At 49.0% G+C, this 21,155-nt stretch overlaps 1 protein-coding gene across 1 annotated transcript; it reads right to left on the reverse strand.

Moving 5' to 3' along the window:
* Nucleotides 1-5,360: 5,360 nt before the first annotated feature.
* LOC308064227 (GPN-loop GTPase 1-like) lies at nucleotides 5,361-21,150 on the reverse strand. Its single transcript, XM_080388315.1, has 14 exons — nucleotides 21,017-21,150; nucleotides 20,828-20,921; nucleotides 19,888-19,927; nucleotides 18,658-18,724; nucleotides 17,891-17,928; nucleotides 17,249-17,327; nucleotides 17,051-17,145; nucleotides 15,208-15,253; nucleotides 13,433-13,579; nucleotides 10,587-10,669; nucleotides 7,927-7,966; nucleotides 7,159-7,249; nucleotides 6,542-6,649; nucleotides 5,361-5,924 (listed from the first exon to the last, which is right to left on the reverse strand). The coding sequence occupies exons 1-14, from the start codon at nucleotides 21,134-21,136 to the stop codon at nucleotides 5,833-5,835; spliced, it is 1,140 nt and encodes a 379-aa protein (XP_080244441.1). The 5' UTR covers nucleotides 21,137-21,150; the 3' UTR covers nucleotides 5,361-5,832.
* Between the last annotated feature and the right edge of the window lie 5 nt (nucleotides 21,151-21,155).

A 21,155-nucleotide genomic window follows, 5' to 3' on the forward strand; every position in this document is an offset into this window, starting at 1 on the left:
CGTGTGATGTTTAATAGCGGGAGATTTCAGTTCACTGTTCCAATGGGAGACCTTCCCCCCCCTGCCCCCCGCCCACTTACAGCCCACCCATATGGATGCACAGCAAATTCATCTTAATTACATTACACAGACACAACACAAATGCCTCCTGGGAAAATCCTGAGTAAGAAAAGTTCCCAGGAGGGAAAGCCAGAAAGAATCAGGCTAGATTTGGCTGAGCACTGAAGTACGCGTGGCTGCGTGCTGGCTGCATATATCTGTAGGTAATGTTAAAACGAGGACTTGGAGACTGGCTAATGCTCATTTTCCTGGTAGCCACCACGGGCAGAGATTTTCACTTGCTGTTTACCATTCTGAACTCTGGCATCTTTGTTTCCTTTCCCTCCATGCAGTGCTGTGGCCTCACTGCAGAGATTTCTCTGTGGGAATCTGGCAGCACGGTCTGCCAGCACAAGTTCTGTACATTTGTGGAAAAACAGTTTCTGTGACTCTTTAAAGTATAGCTGGGAGGGAAGGGAAACTGACAGCCAGCTGTTACCTGCCAGCTCTGATATGCTTACTGCTTTGTTAATGTAGAGCGCTCCAAGAGGGCAACAATTTCAAATTTAGCTAAACTAGACTGATCCTAGTAAGAAGTATTACCAGAAGGAAAGCTGAAGCAAAGGTTTCATAGCATACCGGTAAGCTTAAATAATACGTTTGTTGTTAATCATAGGACGGTTTGGGTGGAAAGGGACCTTCAAAGGCCATCTAATCCAACCCCCTGCCATGGGCAGGGACACCTTCCACTAGACCAGGTTGCTCAGAGCCCCGTCCAGCCTGGCACCGATTGTTCCCAGGGACGGCACATCTACCACCTCTCTGGGAAACCTCTGCTAGCATTTCACCACCCTCACTGTAAACAATTTTTCCCTTCTACCTAGCCTGACTCTACCCTCTTTGAGTTTTGTCATGGTTCAACCCCGGCTGGTAATGAAGTACCACGCAGCTGCTCGCTCACTGCCCCTCACCCAGAGGGATGGGCAAGAGAATCGGAAAGGAATGTGACACTCGAGGGTTGAGATAAGAACGATTTAGTAATTGAAACAGAATAAAAATGAAAGAACAATAATAACAATGACGACAATAACAGTTACAACGAAGAAAGGGGCAGGGGCAGAATAAGATCCAGAGGGAAGGGGAAAAAAACCCCACGTGATACACAATGCAACTGCTCACCACCCGCTGACCGATGCCCAGCCAGTCCCTGAGCAATGATCTGCCCGTGTCGGCCAACCCCCCCAAGTTTATATACCGAGCATGACGTCCCGTGGTATGGAATACCTTGTTGGCTAGTGCGGGCCAGCTGTCCTGGCAGTGTCCCCTCCCAATCTCTTGTGCCGCTCCAGCCCTCTGGCTGGCAGGGCCCAAGGAACTGAAAAGCCCTTGACTTGGTATAAACATCACCCAGCAGCAACTAAAACCATCAGCGCGTTATCAACGTTGTCCTCACATCAGAGCCAAAACCCAGGAGCGTACTAGCTCCTAAGAAGATCAGTGAGTCCATCCCAGCTGTAACCAGGACAGTTCAAGGCTGTTAGTTACCCCTTGTCCTATCGCTACAGCCCCCACGCTATGGAAAAGTCTGTCCCCATCTTTCTTGTAAGCCCCCTTTCAGTATGGAGAGGCCACAGTAAGGTCTCCCCGGGGCCTTCCCTTCTCCAGGTGAAACAGCCCCAACTCTCTCAGCCTTCCCTCCTAGGAGAGGTGTTCCAGCCCTCTGATCATTTTTCATGGACCTCCTGTGGACCCGCTGCACCAGGTCCATGCCTTTCCTATACTGAGGACTCCAGAGCTGGACGCAGCACGCCAGGTGGGGTCTCGCCAGAGCGGAGCAGAGGGACAGAATCCCCTCCCTCGACCTGCTGACCACCCTTCTTTTGATGGCACCCAGGATCCGCTTGGCTTTCTGGGCTGCAAGCACACACTGCCAGCTCGTGTCCGGTTTTTCATCCACCAGTACCCCCAAGTCCGGCTCGGCAGGGCTGCTCTCAATCCCTTCATCCCCCAGCCTGTACTGATACCGTGGGATGCCCCGATCCAGGCGCAGGACCTTGGTCTTGGCCTTGTTGAACCTCATGAGGTTCGGAAGGGCCCACTTCTTGAGCTTGTCCAGGTCCCTCTGAATGGCATCCCATCCCTCAGGCATGTCAGCCACGCCACTCAGCTTGGTGTCGTCTGAAAGCTTGCTGAGAAGGCTGACGCGCCTATATATTGTATTTGACTCTTGCTCAGATATAACCCAGTAGTAAGAAACTCTTGCTCGTACCAGACAATGCTTTAGGTACAGGAGCGCTGACCTTATGCACCAGTTATGCCCACAAAGCGTACGAGTGCTCTGTGAGATGTTACTTAGAGAGGATTAGATTGGAGATTAGGAAACATTTCTTTACTAAAGGGATGGTCAAGCATTGGAATGTACTGCCCAGGGAGGTGGTGGACTCACCATACACGCAAGTGTTTAAAAAATGCGTAGGTGTGGTACTTGGGGACATGGTTTGGTGATAGACTTGGCAGTCCCGGGTTAATGGTTGGGGCTGATGATCTAACAGGTCTTTTCCAAGCTAAATGATTCTGTGATCCTATGACTGGAGGCAGCCTTGGCTGCAATGATCACGTGCTTGAGGAGTTCCCAGTAATGGGGGATAGGGGACAGGCAAAGAGTAAAGTCAGGACCCTGAATTTAAGGAAAGCAAAACTGCAGCTGTTCAAGGATTTAGTCAATAGGATCCCCTGGGAAGCTGCCCTCAGGGAGAAGGCAGCAGAACAGAGCTCCAGTCTTTAAGGACCCCTTCCACAGAGCGCAAGAGCTCTCGATCCCCAGCTGTAAGACATCGGGAAAGGAAGGCAAGAGACTGGCATGGCCAAGTTGAGACCTGCTGGTCAAACTAAAGGGCAAGAAGGAAACACACAAGCAGTGGCACCTCACACAAGTGAGGCACCTCAGCGTACCTAAGTCTACGGGACCTGATGAGACGTAGCCCAGAGTCCTGAGGGAACTGGCTGATGTAGTTGCCAAGCTGCTCTCCCCGACACCGGAAAAGTCATGGCAGTCAGGTGAAGTCCCTGGTGAACGGAGAAGGGTAAAACTCCCATTTTTAAAAAGGGTAGAAAGGAGGACCCTGGCAACTACCGACCTGTCGGCCTCACCTCTGTGCCTGGCACGATCACGGAACTGATCCTCCTAGAAGCTACGTTAAGGCACATGGAGGACAGGGAGGTGATTCCAGACAGCCAGCACGGCTTCACCAAAGGCCAGTCCTGCCTGACCAACCTAGTGGCCTTCTGTGATGGAGTGACCACACCAGTGGACAAAGGAAGAGCGATGGATATGACCTCTGTGGAGTTCCGTAAGGCCTCTGACACGGTCCCCCACAACATCCTTCTCTCTAGATTGCAGAGATACGGATTTGGTGGACTACTCGGTGGGTAAGAAACTGGCTGGAATCTCACATCCAGAGAGCAGTGGTCAACAGCTCAGTGCCTGGGCGGAGATCAGTGATGAGTGGAGTCCCTCAGGGGTCTGCACTGGGTCCACTACTTTGTCAGCGACACAGACAGTGGGATCGAGTGCACCCTCAGCAAGCTTTCAGACGACACCAAGCTGAGTGGCGTAGCTGACATGCCTGAGGGATGGGATGCCATTCAGAGGGACCTGGACAAGCTCAAGAAGTGGGCCCTTGCGAACCTCATGAGGTTCAACAAGGCCAAGACCAAGGTCCTGCGCCTGGGTCGGGGCATCCCACGGTATCACTACAGGCTGGGGGATGAAGGGATTGAGAGCAGCCCTGCCGAGCCGGACTTGGGGGTACTGGGTTTTGGCTCTGATGTGAGGACAACGTTGATAACGCGCTGATGGTTTTAGTTGCTGCTGGGTGATGTTTATACCAAGTCAAGGGCTTTTCAGTTCCTTGGGCCCTGCCAGCCAGAGGGCTGGAGCGGCACAAGAGATTGGGAGGGGACACTGCCAGGACAGCTGGCCCGCACTAGCCAACAAGGTATTCCATACCACGGGACGTCATGCTCGGTATATAAACTTGGGGGGGTTGGCCGACACGGGCAGATCATTGCTCAGGGACTGGCTGGGCATCGGTCAGCGGGTGGTGAGCAGTTGCATTGTGTATCACGTGGGGTTTTTTTCCCCTTCCCTCTGGATCTTATTCTGCCCCTGCCCCTTTCTTCGTTGTAACTGTTATTGTCGTCATTGTTATTATTGTTCTTTCATTTTTATTCTGTTTCAATTACTAAATCGTTCTTATCTCAACCCTCGAGTGTCACATTCCTTTCCGATTCTCTTGCCCATCCCTCTGGGTGAGGGGCAGTGAGCGAGCAGCTGCGTGGTACTTCATTACCAGCCGGGGTTGAACCATGACAAAACTCAAAGAGGGTAGAGTCAGGCTAGGTAGAAGGGAAAAATTGTTTACAGTGAGGGTGGTGAAATGCTAGCAGAGGTTTCCCAGAGAGGTGGTAGATGTGCCGTCCCTGGGAACAATCGGTGCCAGGCTGGACGGGGCTCTGAGCAACCTGGTCTAGTGGAAGGTGTCCCTGCCCATGGCAGGGGGTTGGATTAGATGGCCTTTGAAGGTCCCTTTCCACCCAAACCGTCCTATGATTAACAACAAACGTATTATTTAAGCTTACCGGTATGCTATGAAACCTTTGCTTCAGCTTTCCTTCTGGTAATACTTCTTACTAGGATCAGTCTAGTTTAGCTAAATTTGAAATTGTTGCCCTCTTGGAGCGCTCTACATTAACAAAGCAGTAAGCATATCAGAGCTGGCAGGTAACAGCTGGCTGTCAGTTTCCCTTCCCTCCCAGCTATACTTTAAAGAGTCACAGAAACTGTTTTTCCACAAATGTACAGAACTTGTGCTGGCAGACCGTGCTGCCAGATTCCCACAGAGAAATCTCTGCAGTGAGGCCACAGCACTGCATGGAGGGAAAGGAAACAAAGATGCCAGAGTTCAGAATGGTAAACAGCAAGTGAAAATCTCTGCCCGTGGTGGCTACCAGGAAAATGAGCATTAGCCAGTCTCCAAGTCCTCGTTTTAACATTACCTACAGATATATGCAGCCAGCACGCAGCCACGCGTACTTCAGTGCTCAGCCAAATCTAGCCTGATTCTTTCTGGCTTTCCCTCCTGGGAACTTTTCTTACTCAGGATTTTCCCAGGAGGCATTTGTGTTGTGTCTGTGTAATGTAATTAAGATGAATTTGCTGTGCATCCATATGGGTGGGCTGTAAGTGGGCGGGGGGCAGGGGGGGGAAGGTCTCCCATTGGAACAGTGAACTGAAATCTCCCGCTATTAAACATCACACGTTTGTTAGTACGTAAAATATATTTAATTAAAACCAAGACATCAAACACGAGATTGATGAAGTTTCATGCAGCAGAGAGTTCGCTTGTGTCCTGGCTGCAGCAGACACCTGTCTGCACAAGGTGAACAGAATGCACGTTTGGAGACCAGGAAGTGCTCTACAGATGCTGATGCTGCCAGAGCTCAAAATCCAGGCTCTCAACAGGCACAGGTGAAGGATTTGGAGCAAAAGGAAGCGCCTGTCTGGTTCCTTCGTATTCAGGAAGTCACACTGGCACATGGCCAAAGGTGCAGTCAGTTGGATACAAGACGTTCAACTCATACGACCAACACAGGAAGAAAGATACAAATACATCAGAGGAAGCTGTTCACAGATAGATGACTCCATGCGTGGTCCCACGCAAGTTCCTTTACACTGTTCTTTTACTTGTAAGTCCATTACAAGGGATTCCGAACCCCCTGCTTCTGAAGGTCTCACTCATTCGCCTTGCTGCTTCTCTGGTATTTCATCCGCGTCTCTTGCATAAAGTTTCTGAAGGCTGGTTCTTCATGACTCTCCTCAGTAACTGGGGCAGAAAAAAAATCCACAGTTCAGCGCTATTTCGGCACTTGTTCTACTTGTGTTACTGAAGAAAGTTAGAGTTAGGCTAGTCAGAGCAACGCGTATTTCAACTTCATTACAAGGCAAAAGAAACAAGTGGTCCTGAAGATCAACGGAACAGGGGAAGAACAAAGACAAAGTCCCTGAGCTATATCAGAGACAAATGACACAATGTAAGAACTTAGAAGAACGCTGCAAGACCAAGAGTCACAGGAAAAGGGAAGAGAGCTGTAAGGCCAAAGAGATGATGGAACACACTGCGCGTTAATCAGTTTCAGAGGTCACCGCATGCTCCAAGCGTAACAAGTTATCTGGTTTATGCATGTTACGCACCTATTAAAAATAATTACTCAAATAGAAAACTTACAACTGAACTTGCACAAAGGCCAGAGTGTGACAGCGCTGGACGAAGCACTGCAGCTGGGCTTCTGCTACAGACTCAGACGCCTGTGTTTAGGCGACAGCGTCTGCTTGTTCTCTAGGCCCTCCTGACAGGCACGCCAGTTAACGAAATACAGAGGGTATTTCCTGACTAGACCGGCAGGCAGCTTTCAGAGCGGACCAGATCCCCGATTCCCTTACCTTCACGGTCAATGTCATCGGTATCACTCTCCCTCTCGTCTTCTTCATCAAGGGTTCCTCGTGTTAGGATCAGCTCAGAGGGACCCATTGCAGAAGCATCGTCAGACCCTCAAAGGAAACAGAAAGGGCTATACACAAAAGGGCACGCTAACAAGTCAGGTCGCTTGTGCCCTGACAATTTGTGTTTGCACAGAAACACAGCAATTAACACCTACTTTAAAGGGACAGAAAGCTGCTTCTGAATTCCAAAGAAATTCCAAATGACAGGCTGCATCAGCACCATAGTCACCCTCATGTAAGGCCACAGTTCCACCAACAGCAGAGCTTTCTCACATTCTAATTTGACTCTCTCACCTTGGCTAAAGCGTTTCATTACTTTCATTACAGTGTGTCCCCTGCTTTATCTACACGGCAGCCTTTCTTCTGCTCACCCCGCTGACTGACACACAGAAGAGCTAAGCCTGACCCACCCCACAGGAACTAAAGCCCCACTCCTCTTTACTAACATCAAGCTGCTTTCACGCTTCTGCTGTGAAGACAGAAAAGCACTGCGTGTCTTCTCAAGGCAGCCTCTTCAGACAACTTCTGCAATAAACTCCATCTTCCTAGTAAGGTACCTGCGAGTGTGTTGTCCTGCATACACACACTGCCCATGTCCTTCCACAAGTGCTCCAGCTGCTCTCTCTTCTGTTTGTTTTGAGCTTTCTCCTGTAGGTACAAAGTTACACAGGGATGTTCAGCGCATTTAAAACACCAACAGAAGAGTATTCTCGCCCGATACCAGCAGCCTGTCCCCCAGCCAGACAGCAGAAGCCAGCGAGCAGGTCTGACGTTACAACTAAGGTTACACAGAACTTTTGGGTAAAGGTAGAAAGCAACCTCCAGCACAACGGACTTCCAGAACGTTTCCAGCAGCATCAGGAAGCCAGACTCGGCGAAGTTGCGCCGGCAGACAACTGTCCTTTGGACAGCCAGAACTCAAAGTGAGCAGCGGTACCGATTTTGGTACTGCAACAGCACACTTCACTGGTGCGGAAAGATACACAGCTATTCTCAACAAATGAATCTGGAAGGTTACTCTTCATCCTGAAGGGAAGATATGTAAATCTTCCCCAATCATCTTCTCACCATTTGCCCAAATGAATTATTAGCACCAAAACGCTGAGCAACCTCTGTTTTACAAAACATCTTTATTATTTTTTCAGAGATAGGCTCCACCGAATGCAGGGGAAAAAAGACAGACGGTGAGCTTCAGCACAGCAGTTTCTCCGCAACAAGCATGAGTAGTGAATGACTGTTAGACCCTCCCAACACAGAAGCAACTGTGTACATAACAGTGACCCCAAGATACACTGCCCAGGTGTACAATAGTTCAAAATACTTGCCAGTGTTTTTCTTAGGCGCTCATATTCTGGACGATATTCTCTGCAAAGAGAAATAAGAGTGTGTTCAGGCTGAACTAATGCACCACTTATATTAAGCGAGGATCATCGTGGAGCCTTGCTTTTACCCCCAAAAAGTTTTCTCTAGGCTTCATGTTTGAGAGACATTTCAGAAAGACCAACGGGACTTTTTATCCAGGTTTGGAGTCTGAAACCAACGGGTGCAAAATAAGTGAACATACTTCACTGAAATAGCAAACCTTTCTCACGCCGTCTTCTGGGGTAAGAAATTAAACCAGCTCGACTGAGGAGTCATTTCACTGCTACAGCTCATCAGCAGGTGTGTCGCTCTCCTCTCATCACAGACACGACTTTCTCTGCCAGTACTTGCGCCCCCTGAGACAGTTCAATGGGATCTCATACACAAAGACTGTTCACAGGCTTCCAAACTACTGCATCCCGATGGGACCTCTGAAACATTTCTTTAAGGAAGTAAGGAGGAAGGGGATGTGGATACCCTCTTCTTAGAATCATGGAATAGTCTGGGTTGGAAAGGACCTTCCAAGATCATCTGGTCTAACCTCCCTTGCCTTGGCAGGGGACATCTTTCGCGAGACCAGGTTGCTCAAAGCCCCGTCCTGCAGGAGCGGGCTGCAAACTAGGACCATGCGCGGCAATCAGTTAGCTGAGGGGAATGTGCTCGAGCTTGTCTAGACAACAATTAACGTGATGAGACGTGTTTACAGAGCACAGGGGAGTGGGAGATGGATGGCGCCAAGGAAAGGTAACACCTTGCTGTTAATTGATGGCAGTTAACCACCAATCGGGGATTGCCTAGTATGCAAGGCTTAGCTTCAAGAACCAATCTGTTTAAAACGCGCAGCTTCTGAAAGTCTATAAAACCTCGTGCTTCTGTACAATAAATTGACATTTGCTTGCATCAAGCTGCGTCCCGTCTCTTCATTCGCCGCACCGTCCAACCTCACCTTGAGCACCTCCAACAATGGGGCACCCGCAGCTTCTCTGGGCAACCCGCTCCAGTGCCTCGCCGTCCCCCATCACGTAACATTTCTTCCTTTCGCCCAGTCTAAATCGGCCCTCTCTCAGTTTAAAGCCGTCATCCCTTGTCCTGTCACTACAGGCCCTGTCACGAAGTCTCTGTCCATCTCTCTTACAAGCCCTTGTTATATACTGAAAGGCCGCAGTAAGGTGTCCTCGAGGCCTTCTCTTCTCCAGGCTGAGCAGCCCCAGCTCTCCCAGCCTGTCCCCCTAGGAGAGGCGTTCCGGCCTTCTGATCGTTTCCCTGGCCCTCCTCCGGACGCAGTGCTGCAACAGGTCCGCGTCTGCCTTGTGCCTTGGGCCCCAGAGCTGGACGCAGCGCTCCAGGCAGGGCACCAGGAGAGTGGAGCAGAAAGGGACAAATCACCTCCCTCAACTTGCTGGCCACGCTTCCTTTGATGCTGCCCGGGATACGGTTGCCTTTCCAGGCTGCAAATGCGTGCTGGCAGCTTACGGGAAACCCTTAACCGGGGTTTCATTATGTAGGCAGCGTATCCCAGAATAATTGTCAGGTTACGTGGCAAAACTCCTCAGCACCTCCAAAGAGCAGAGACACACATTTGGAGGTGCGAGGCGGGAGCACAAATAATACCCTGCCCAGATGCTCCCAGCCCATCACAGGAGAGCAACCAAACCGCCCAAGACCTCTCTCAACAAACCCAGAGGAACAGGGGCACGGTGGCAGGCAGGGGATCCAAATTAAGGGCTCGGAGGAAGGGACACCCTACCCCAGCCCCTCCCAGGGCTGTCCCAGCAGAACCATCAGCCCCACCCATCAGGTCCAGGTGTGAAATCCATCACCATGCCTCATCGGGAGCCCTCTGGATCACCCTGCGAGCACAGGCTAGGGGTCTGGCTGCCTAGGGGTGTGCGACACACTACGGGATGCAAGGAAAGAGCATTTGGGGATAGCAGAGGGTTTATTATGGGATGTTTAGGGGAGGAACCCAAGGTGGGAAAAGGGAGGCACTCAGGAGGTTTGGGGAGGAACACGTGTGGGCAAGAGAGGCTTAAGGGAATAAAAGGGCCTATTTGCAGGTGAGCAGAGACCAGGCAGTATCCAGACCTGGGGGCACGACCAGGCCAGACTAATCAGACCTGGGAGCGTGAAGCTGTAGCAGCCTCCCTGGCTATCCAATCCAGCGTGATACACTTCCCTCTAACAATAGTCTATGGCCTGGTTTAGGTACTTCCAAGCAATCCAAGTTACTGGATTCCCTTTCTAATGTTACAGAGCAGCCTGGCAGCATTTCACGGGGAGGAATCCAGCAAGGAGCAAATTCTCAACTGATTTTCAACTTGCTCACCTATTCGGTCTGCCAAACTGATGTTAGTTCCCTGACGACAATTCAAACCTAGATACAGATCTGCTGGCACAGATAGCTTTCGCTTTTTCACTGAACACTCAGCGCAAAAATTCACCACTGAATAGCTCCTTTTGACTGCTGCTTTTTACGCTGACTCTTGCACTGGAGTTTACTAGAAACCCTAGACTACCGTGGCTGTGAAAAGTGTACAGTCCTTCAAATCAAAGGAGTGGGCTCACAAAATCAGGAACTTCAGCAAGTATTCGCTGGGTCAGGGACCAAAGGTTATCACCTTACCTCTCATATTCATCTACAGCTTTAGAAAGCTGAACAAAAAAATCATCCAGTCCAGTGCCGAGCACGGCAGAAACACCGACCACCTACAAAAGAAAACCACATACCAGAACTGGAGAGTAACAGAGCCAAGTGTTCACTGATGGATCATCAAAGCTAGAAAGACTAAGCAGTATCTTAAACAAACAACCTGAACGAAAAAAAAAACCAATAGGGAACACTAATGTCTGTCCTGGTTTCAGCTGGGACGGAGTTAATTTTCTTCTTAGTAGCTGGTGCACCGCAAGAGACTGGGAAAGGACACAGCCAGGGCAGCTGACCTGAACCAGCCAACAAGGTATTCCATACCATGGGACGTCATGCCTGGTATATAAACCTGGGGGCGGGGATCGTTGCTCGAGGATTGGCTGGGCATCGGTCAGCAGGTGGGGAGCAGTTGTGCTGTGCATCACTTGGGGTTTCTTCCCTTTTCCTTTGGATTTTCCCCACCTTTCCACCCTAACTGTGATTATTATTATTGTCATTACTGTTGTTCTTATCTCTTTATTCTGTGTAAATTATTAAATTGTTCTCATCTCAACCCTCAAGTTGTACATTCCTTTCTGATTGTCCTCCCCACCCCTCCGGGTGTGGGGGGGAGTGAGCAAGTGGCTGCGTGGTGCTTGGTTGCCGGCCGGGGTTAAACCACGACATCATCACAGTGGCACCAGAGTGTGCAGTAATACTTCCAGCTTTGGTCATTCCTACTTTCGACTTCTCTCTCTCCCCCACTCCCCCCCGCCCCGCCATGAATGTTGGTTACCTCCAGTTTTTTGTTTGGGCGTTGGGGTTGTTTGGTTGGGTTTTTTGGAGGGGGTGGGGGTGGTGTTTGAGGGTTTTTTTCCTTCTTTCCTTCCTTCCTTCCTTCCTTCCTTCCTCCCTCCCTCTTATTTGACTCGGGAACCTGGGTTTTCCTGTCTGTTTTGCAAGTTCTACCACAGAGCAGAGAGGGGGAAAAGCAACAGTTAAAAAAGAAAAAGATCCACAGAAAACCTGACTCCGCACCCATCCCTGTACCTGCAATCCCAATACCTCACAAAAAACACGGTTAAGGCAATACAGTGCCTAACCTTAATGAACAAGATAGGGCAATCCAAAAGGAAGATCAAGTCTTTCACTGTTAATAGTCCGCGTTCTCATGCTGAACCTAGTTCTAAGTGGTTAGTAGGACTGCTGCAACACCAGCGTACTAGAATTAAAGAGCAAAATAGACCACGAGACCCAATCCAGCTCCCTGAACCGCAAGAGATGGAGAATTGAATCAGTTACTACGGCAACACATGTTCAAAATGCACATCTGCTTTCTAATTTGAACTTGTCTGTCACTGCACTTCTGGCCATTTGTTCTGCTTTTATTAAACCAATTATCTAAAAACCCCTTTAATCAGACTAGTACTAGCCCATACTTGGTGACCCTTAAGAATCTCACATCTTCTAGTGAAAATTCTCCCTCTTTTTCATAAGCAAGCCATCTCAAGTACTCACTTTCAAACGGAAGACTTTTTCCAGGACAACCTTGCATTTCATCAATAGTACAGTAAACATGCAATCAAGCAGTCCAAAGGATTTCAAGCGTTAGTCCAGGGGCTGTGCCAATATATACTAATATTTATACTTTCACTGCCCTTAAGTACAAGTTGCCTTCTGCTCTATAATCCTCTGCGTATGTCCTGTTCTCCAGTCTACTGTTCTGAAGATATGACACGTATACAGACAGTCGATTAGCAAATCAGGACTAGGAAGTACTTTAGTCCCGTATACGGCACCAGTACAATCTCTTTTGAAAGACTGTATATTGTTCCCCATAGGGCACTTACAGTATTTTTATTTTGGCTAAATTATCATTACCTATACAAATGGTATCACTTAAGTTTATTTTCATTGCCTTTCGTGCAATACCCGTAAAGCCCTCGGCTTGCTTCCTTCTCAAGTAAAAGCTGACGAAACCACAATTAGCTGAACCCTTTTAGCGCAGCCTATGGCATGCATCATTAACACCCTCCAAGGTACAGTGCTTCCAGAGAAACCAAATGGATTTGTCCTCTCAAAACCTGGTAAGTGGAAAAAAACCCCACTTCTTCTTGTGTCAGCAAGCACACCAGCATTTTTTTGTTCGTTTTTGAAAGTCTCCCTACATACTGAATTGCCCAGCCGCACCTGACACCCTCAGAACAAGGAAAATTATCTCAGATGGGAGACGCTACGACACAGAATGTTACCCCTTGCCAGCCTCTCTTAGCTTTCCCCTGACGATTAATCACAATCCAGCATTAAATGATTCACGCTGCCACTCAGTGTGACACGCAACTACGGTTACTCGATGTTCACACCAGCAAAGCCTCACCCCCAGTGCAAGGCTCATCAACAGATGCCAGTTCAAAAGGGCAGCCAGCGCAAAGCCCTTTTACAGAGGGGCAGGCAATACGGTTGAGGTGGGAAGGTACCGCTGGAGATCGTCCAGCCCAACCTCTCCTACTCAAAAAGCAGGATTAACTACAACAGGTTGCTCAAGATCTCGCCTGAGCGCCTTTTGAGTATCTCCAAGCATGGAGGCTCCATCATTTCCCTGGACGATCTGTTCCAGTGCTCAGTTAGTAAAATTACATTAATTGTTTCTTCCCCTTCTCTGTAAGCATAGTTTACTGCGTTTCACTTCATGTCTGTTGCCCCCTGTCCTTTCACTGGGCACCACTGCAAGAGCCTGCTTCTGTCTTCCTCACATCCTCCCATCAGGTGTATCAATAATATCCTCCTCGAGCTTCCCCTTCTCCAGCTTTTACGCAAGTTAGTAAAAAAAGGAATATTCCTACCTTCAGTGAACTGTAAAATTCATCCAACACTAAACTCATTGAACGAGTCAGGTTACTGACATAGGATGTCTCTTGATTCAGGGCATCCTGAAAAGTCTCAAAGTCCTGCATCCATTCTACCGCAAAACTGTGGTCAATTATGTCAGTCTGGAAGGAGAAGAGAAAATTTTCAGAAGCAATAATGATGAATTCTTTCTAATTTTACATGGAGTGCTATGCAAACAGTCTAATTATTAAAGAGTTTTGTAAACATATTTTACCACATGTATATCCGCTATTATCGCAATATGAGGCATCTAAAACTCTGACACGTTTCATTTCCCAGCACCAGTGGGAAGGAGGAAAACGGGTAAAGAAAGCATTGCCTAGGATTACTTATGGGGTTAGAGACCGAACTGAATGCATCAAGGGTCAAAGCCTGAACATTTAGAGCTAGCTTGATTAAATCCTATAAATAACATTAAGTCAACTCGTTGACAAGAAAGTGGCATTATTTTTTCTCCTCTGCAAATCGTAACGTTCCTTAAATCTATGTGTTTGCCACTGCACACCTACCAGTTCCTTGAGATTCTTCCATTCTTATCAAGAGTCAATTCCAAAATGCTTGTTAAAAATTCTTCAGATGCTGTTAGCTTTACTTTTCACTGAAGGCTAAACATCAGACCGAAACGAAGCGTAAAGTTATGAATCCTAAGCCTTGGGTCCACCTTTCCTTACGTATACTGATGAAGTCCCATTTCTGCCAGCCTTTCAAAAAATGTTTTTCCCTACCTCTCGTGCCTTCTTCTACAGAAAAAGCTTTACAGCTTATTCTAAAATTACTGTCCAGAGTTGGAAAAAAAAACAGTGTACAAAAACTTGCCAAGTAAGCAAGCGCATTATCAAAGACAGGCACGGTCTGGGTCACTGGGAAGATGCATGCCGTCGGAGTACATCAGACACTAGTCCTGCTTGGCTGGTGTGAGGTGAAATTTCACATTCAAAGCACGGGGTCTTCCAGAGGAAGCGTATGGGATATTTGTGCGCGCACGTGCAAACCCTGCTATGTTGGGGAGCGATTCCTTAAACACAAAGGATGTCTGTGGGGAAGAGGAAGAGCACTCACACCAAAAATCAAACGGGATTCTGTTAACATGTGAAAGTGCTGCCTTTCAAGAGCCAGCTAGCCCTTAAGTTCAAAAGCATTCCTTTGAGGCTACAGGCACCTGACACAACAGCGAAGCTGTATCCTTGGGCTAGTTAAGTATCTGCTTCTGCTTGCTGGCAAACACTGGCATATTTTTAGTGACACTGATCAGGACGCCTTTTGTGAAGTTTTGCCTGCTACAATGCATGGGCCTCCTTCCTCAAAACAGGCAGGTGTTACACAGTTCCCACTGTGAGTCATCAGCCTGCTGCTGAGTAGAAATAATTAACGATGAAGACGATTGTTCTGAGGAAGCAGGGGACTGTAAGAGCAGATTCAGTAATGAACTTACCCTTATGTTACAAAGTTAAGTGGCCTTATAGCCTAGGGTTAAGGTGCAAAACATTTTTCCAACGGTTAGGATCATCTCTAGCTTGAATGTTCGGGTGTAACTGCTCATCCCTGATCCTTCTTGTGCCTTTGTACACCAGACTGAAGACCCCTTTCAGATCCGGTTTCAGCCTGAAGCTCCCTCCCAGCCTCTCTTTTCTGGAAAACCCATTACTGTAGTGAGACAAAGGCGCTACAGCAAAGCAAGCTAAGCAGAACAATGTTCCCCTAGGGCACGGAAACCATACTTTTAACTTACTTTGTTCATGACAACGATGAAAGGTAGCTTTGTCTTGTACAGGATGCTGGAAGAAGGGGCAGGGGGAAGGGGAAGACACACACAAAACATTAAAAATTAATTTAAATCTCACTAGAATAGAAAACAAGTTAAGCGTTAAGGCAGACAAGACTTGTGCAAAACTGAACGCGTTTGACCTTCAAAAGATCATTATTTTCCCCCGCATCAATTAGAATGGAACTTTCAGCCAGATCCTGCTTACCGTAGTTGAACAAAATATGCCCCTCCCCCTGCCCCCAAGATGCAAGCGCATGCCTCTAAGATGCAAAATCCCCTTCTACACACCCAGTTGATGTCGATTACTATTTTCTATGACTCTCAGATCCCAGTACTTGACTCTGTTGGCATTTTCTAGTTATTTTGACCCAAACCTTAGGCTCTGAGATACTACTTGTGAACTGAGCAATGAATTCAAAGAACTCAAAACATCTACAAAGCAAAACTATCTCGAAACATCCGCTTACGTATTAATTTCACCGTGTACACATTCTATCATTTTCTGCTCGACACTGATGTCAGAAAACGCAGCGTGCAATAAGACACATTTTGCATATTCCTATCGCAGTGATACCGCTTCTGACCTTGGTAATAGGATCGATAGGTTTTTTGAAAACCTTTTACCAACATTTACCATGAATTATGACAGCTCTAGATACGCTGGTCTTTACACAGGTATTTAGTCCCCGGTTTAACACGAGAGAAAGCAGATAAATCCACGTACGAGGAGGGAGACAATAAATCAAGAACGCCATGCTATGCTGAGCTCTAAACAAACCTTGAAGAACCACTGAAAGGATCAACAACATTCAAAAAGCCCCTAGAATAAAATATTATGTGTTTAGAATAAGAAGGAGCTGAAGCTAGCCTATCTTGATACATCTTAGATAGATGATGTTACAAGCAACAGACAACGTGTCAGATCGAAGGTAACTAGCCTTCACCACACTAAGGTCTCCTCCATCATTTCATGCTTTTGGTGGGAGTTCTGACCCAATGACCTCCAGATGTCCACTGGCACCTAAATCATTTTGCGTATCCAATGGGAAAATCACTAAGACGAAGAAGAACCAAAACAGCGGATTAAGAGGATATGAGGCATCAATGTGCAACTTGCAGCCCAGAAAGCCAACCGTATCCCGGGCAGCATCAAACGAAGCGTGGCCAGCAAGTTGAGGGAGGTGATTTGTCCCTTTCTGCTCCACTCTCCTGGTGCCCTGCCTGGAGCGCTGCGTCCAGCTCTGGGGCCCACGGAACAAGGCAGACGCGGACCTGTTGGAGCACTGCGTCCGGAGGAGGGCCAGGGAAACAATCAGAAGGCCGGAACGCCTCTCCTAGGGGGACAGGCTGGGAGAGCTGGGGCTGCTCAGCCTGGAGAAGAGAAGGCTTCAGGGAGACCTTACTGCGGCCTTTCAGTACATGAAAAGGGGCTTGTGAGAGAGAGAGAGAGAGAGACTTTTTGACAGGGCCTGTAGCGACAGGACAAGGGTCAAACCGGAAAAGGATGGGTTTAGACTGGACAAAAGGAAGAAATGTTACGCGATGGGGGACGGCGAGGCACTGGAGCAGGTTGCCCAGAGAAGCTGCGGGTGCCCCATTGTTGGAGGTGCTCAAGAGCAGGCTGGCCAGGGCTTCGAGCAACCTCATCTAGTGAAAGATGTGCCCGCCCATGGAAGCGGCAAGGAGGGACCAGACGGCCTTTCAAGGTCGCTCCCAACCCAAATCATCCTGTGGTTCCCCTCCAAAATTAAGGATCACAGAGATGCAACCATCAAAGCAGACGGGCTGCGTTTTCAGCTTTGCTTACCTGCAGGCATACAGCATGTTGGACATAAAGGTGACAGGGTTAGTACTGCGAGAGGTGTCCATCACATAAACAACCACTGAAGGAAAAGAGGAAGCCTGGAAACACAAAAGTAAAAGGTATTTTAGTTAGAAGTCCGTGCTGTTCAACAACCACTTCTTTCACACAGCCACACTGTCAAGTCACACAGCAAACACTTACCAAGGCCTCAGTTATGATGGTTCCTGATGCTGACCAGGTGAACACCTCAATTTGCCCCGGCGTGTCAATAATGACATACCTGGCAAGAAATCACCCCCAACAAACCGTAAGGGAAAAGCAGTTAAGCGCAAGGGCCCATTCTCACCAGATCACCACAAGCACACAACGGCACATCACACGACTACTCTGTTACAGATCAGAAAAGCTTTTCCCAAACAGTGACAAGATTTACAGGCACACCTCTCTATCTCCTGTGTGAATCTTGTATCTAAGAAGCACATACTCTCTTCAGATTCTACTAAAGCTGAAGGCACCCACTTGGCAGACACTTACTCCTGCAAACTCTTCAGAAGAATTAACTGTCGCCTGTTCGAACAGCGCCAGGAAAAAAAAAAAAAAAAAGAGACCGTCTAACGGTAGCCGTGAATAGCAGAGCTGGAATCAGCAAACATTTCTTCAATGTAGCTGAAGAACCCCTGGTTTATCTATTCTAATTCTGTGCCCTTTTCTACAAAAAAAAAAAAAATAAATCTATACCAAGGGTGAAAAACAACTAGAAAACACACAGAGAATCTTTTTAGGATTTCACACGGTTTTCCCACACTGATCCCAGAAAAGCAGAACTTGGTAGAACATACTCACTTTGATGCGTTTTGCCTTTTTTCAATAAACTTCATCACCTGATTGAAAAAGGAGGAGTACGCTTTGTATTTAGGCTCACAACAGGAAACTTTCATCATCATTTCCTAACAGAAACTACGTCAACTTGCACAGCTGCATGCACGTATTAAAAGAGCACAGTCTCTAAGCTCTGCAGTGTGTGAAAATGCCCTACAGAGGCGCGGTGGAAAATGCTCAGACACCGCACAGGTCAGAGACAACCTTGATTTGGTCTCTGTTCCAGGACCTGACTGAAGAAACAGTGTAACAAATGCAGCTGTTCCCGACCTTTTTACTAAGAGATTGTGCACTGTCTCCGCACCTTGCACAGGCTCCCGCTTGGGGTTTAAGGGAGCAGTCAATTATCAAATAACCCTAGGAAAACTTAACCCGTTCCCACAAGTGAGCTTCCCGACTTCAGAATCAGGGCATTTGTATGAAAGACTCGATAGAGACCACAGTGCAACGGAACAGTTACGTACAAACCACTGAAGAACGCTCTGTAACCGTGGCTTCTAAAGTTTACTTTTGAAAAAGCTGAAAACCTGAAATCTCCCATATGAAAGCCAGTGCGCTTTGGCTGCTTTGTAAAATACATGGTTCTGTATGGAGAATACTCTAACTCCAAAGAAGTATTAGGAGGCTAACCACACACAGTGCTCCCAGGAGACTCCAAAATACACAAAAACCTCCCGCAGCCTCCCAGCACAGTATTCGCAGCACAGCATCACAGAGGAACAGCCTCGTACCTGATCAAACCTCGTAGCAAAGAGATTGAGAGAGGTCACTATTCCACCATTTGGGCCCAGCCCGTATCTAGAGGCTTGGTTTAGGAAAGCAGATGATTACGCAGAGCTCAGAGGGCTTCTTTTTCAATCCTTCTAACAGCTGGCCGTGTACAATGCACACCGGACACCTTGCAGCAAAAGACAATACCCCTAACACGCAATTCAGTCTCCCAAGTGATGCAGTAGCATAACAAATACTAAGCGGTCTCTCTCTTGCCCAAACACGCGTGACTGACAAAAGGAAAAGGGGCTGTGCCGTGGCTTCCCCTCGCCATTATTCAGGCAATACCGCTCCGGACAGAGAAAACATACGTACGTATACACATCAAAGCCATCTTTGTCTTTCCAAAAAGATTTACAACACAGCCAGTGACTCATAATTTAACAATGCCCTGGATGCGCTTAACTTGGAAGAATTTACACTTCAAAAGATAATTAAAAGATTTCTTGCACAAATGCATTTGTAGCACAATTTAAACGGTAACGGGAATGGATGTTGTAAAGATACCCCAAGTGTCAGCTTAAAGACGAAGATTTCAAAATCCTTTTCCATGCATACAGAACTGTACGCTAATTACGTTGTTTAGGGCTGCTGGAGAAAGTGAAGGGGGGGGGGGGGGGGGGGCGGGGGGAGGGCTCACAACCTTATTGCTCTCCACAGCTACCTGAAAGAAGGCTGCAGACAGCAAGGGTTGGTCTCTTCTCCCAGGTAACAAGCAACAGAACAAGAGGGAACGGCCTCAAGTTATGCCAGGGCAGTTTTCGGTTGGATATTAGGAAAACATTCTTCACTACAAGGGTGGTCAAGCACTGCAATGGGCTGCCCAGGGACGCGGTGGAATCACCATCGCGTTCAAAAAGTGTGTAGATGTCGTACTTCGAGGCATGGGTTAGTGGTGGGCTTGGCAGTGCTGGCTTAACGGTTGGACTTGATGATCTTGAAGGTCTTTCCCAGCCTAAGTGATTCTATGAGTCTGTGTCCAAAGAAACAAAGGTTTGTTGTGGAACACACGTTTCTAATCTCACATGCAAGAAGTACATAGTCAAAACCTTCCGAACACCACGCAACATTCGGCATTACCGCAAGCCCCAGCACCTCCTGCCCTCTTCAGCACAGGCGTGCAGCAGCAACAGACTACTTTCACAAAACCCGGGACTTCCAATGTCATTATTCCAACAGAAAAAGGATACTGTCTCATGACTTCTTTGTACTTCACAGTGTCCCTGATATCTAGAGGAGGAAGACACAGGAGCCGTTTTAGGACATCACTTTTAAAGCACCCTCCTCCCTCCATGTGCGGAGAGGCGAAAGCCCTTCTTTTACCAGCAAGTCTCCTTTTGTCTTGGTAACAGATCTCGCGCCAACAGGAAAAATCTCCAGAGCAGAATTAATACATTCTAGCAGATCTGCTACGCTCTCAACACTCTTAGGAAACCCCGCGCAATTTACAGGAAACACCGCCCATTTAGGTATTGAGCAGCAGCCGCCTCCTGGGTGGCATTTTCTTCCCAGCTGATCAATGTCAGTTAACAAGCGACAATTTGGTACCTGGCTGTATCGTTAGAGACCCAACACCGGAGCAGACACTCCGATTACTCACCCGAGAGCAGGAAACCAGCTTTGGTATCCACGCTGCCTTTCCGACCCTCGGGAGAGGCAGGCTGGGAAGCGTTAGGAAGCTGGAGACCCAGGACCCTCACCGACCTCGCGATCGCTAAGCCCTTTGGAACAGCCAAACACGGTCCGGCCTGTTGTCCGGGCACGTTCTGTAAAAACCCGCGTCCTGCGGAGCGCTTGCAGGCAGCGCTTTGGGAGCACCGCGGGCTACCGCTGCTCGGCGGCGGGGAACCAGACCCAAGCCGTTCAGACGTTCGCGGCCGGCAAGGCAAGAGCCCACCGGGACGGCGGCACCGCGGGCCCCGCCAGCCGACGGCAGCGGCGGACGGCGCGGCGCCCCGGGCCCTCAGCGCGCGCAGCTCGAGCGGCGGCAGAGGAAGGGGCTCAGCAGCGGCCCAGCCCCCGCCCGGCCGAGCGGCGCTTCGGGAAGGGCAGAGAAGGAGCCCGGCCGCGCGCCCCGCGTACCCCGCCCCCCCGCCCCTCCGCCGGGCTGGCCCGGGCGGCCGCGCTCACCGATGTTGGCGGGGAAGGGCAGCCCGGGCACGGCGGGGTCCAGGTTGATCAGGTACGGGGGGCGGCGCTGCCCGTGCAGCTGGGCCGCCAGGCGCTGCGGGGACACGAGGAGGCGTCAGGCCCCGCTGGCCACGGGCGCGGCGCTGGGGGAAAGAGGCCGCCGCCCGCCGCCCCCGCGCCGCCCCTCACCTGCACGAAGGTTGTTTTCCCGGAGCCGGCCATACCCAGCACCAGCACGCACACCGGAGCGCTCGCTGCTGCTGCTGCTGCTGCCGCCGCCGCTGCTGCTGCTGCTGCTGCCGCCGCCATCTTCCCGGCAGCCGCTTGG

Source organism: Falco punctatus, assembly GCF_963210335.1.
Source record: "Falco punctatus genome assembly, chromosome: 5".
In the NCBI taxonomy this organism is placed as follows: domain Eukaryota; kingdom Metazoa; phylum Chordata; class Aves; order Falconiformes; family Falconidae; genus Falco; species Falco punctatus.

Coding starts and splice junctions, on each gene's coding strand:
- LOC308064227 (XM_080388315.1), bottom strand. CDS start 21,136: ATGGCGGCGGCAGCAGCAGCAGCAGCAGCGGCGGCGGCAGCAGCAGCA. Junction 19,928..20,827: donor GCCCTTCCCCGCCAACATCG/GTGAGCGCGGCC, acceptor TTCCTCCTCTAG/ATATCAGGGACACTGTGAAG. Junction 17,328..17,890: donor AAAAGGCAAAACGCATCAAA/GTGAGTATGTTC, acceptor ATTTCTTGCCAG/GTATGTCATTATTGACACGC.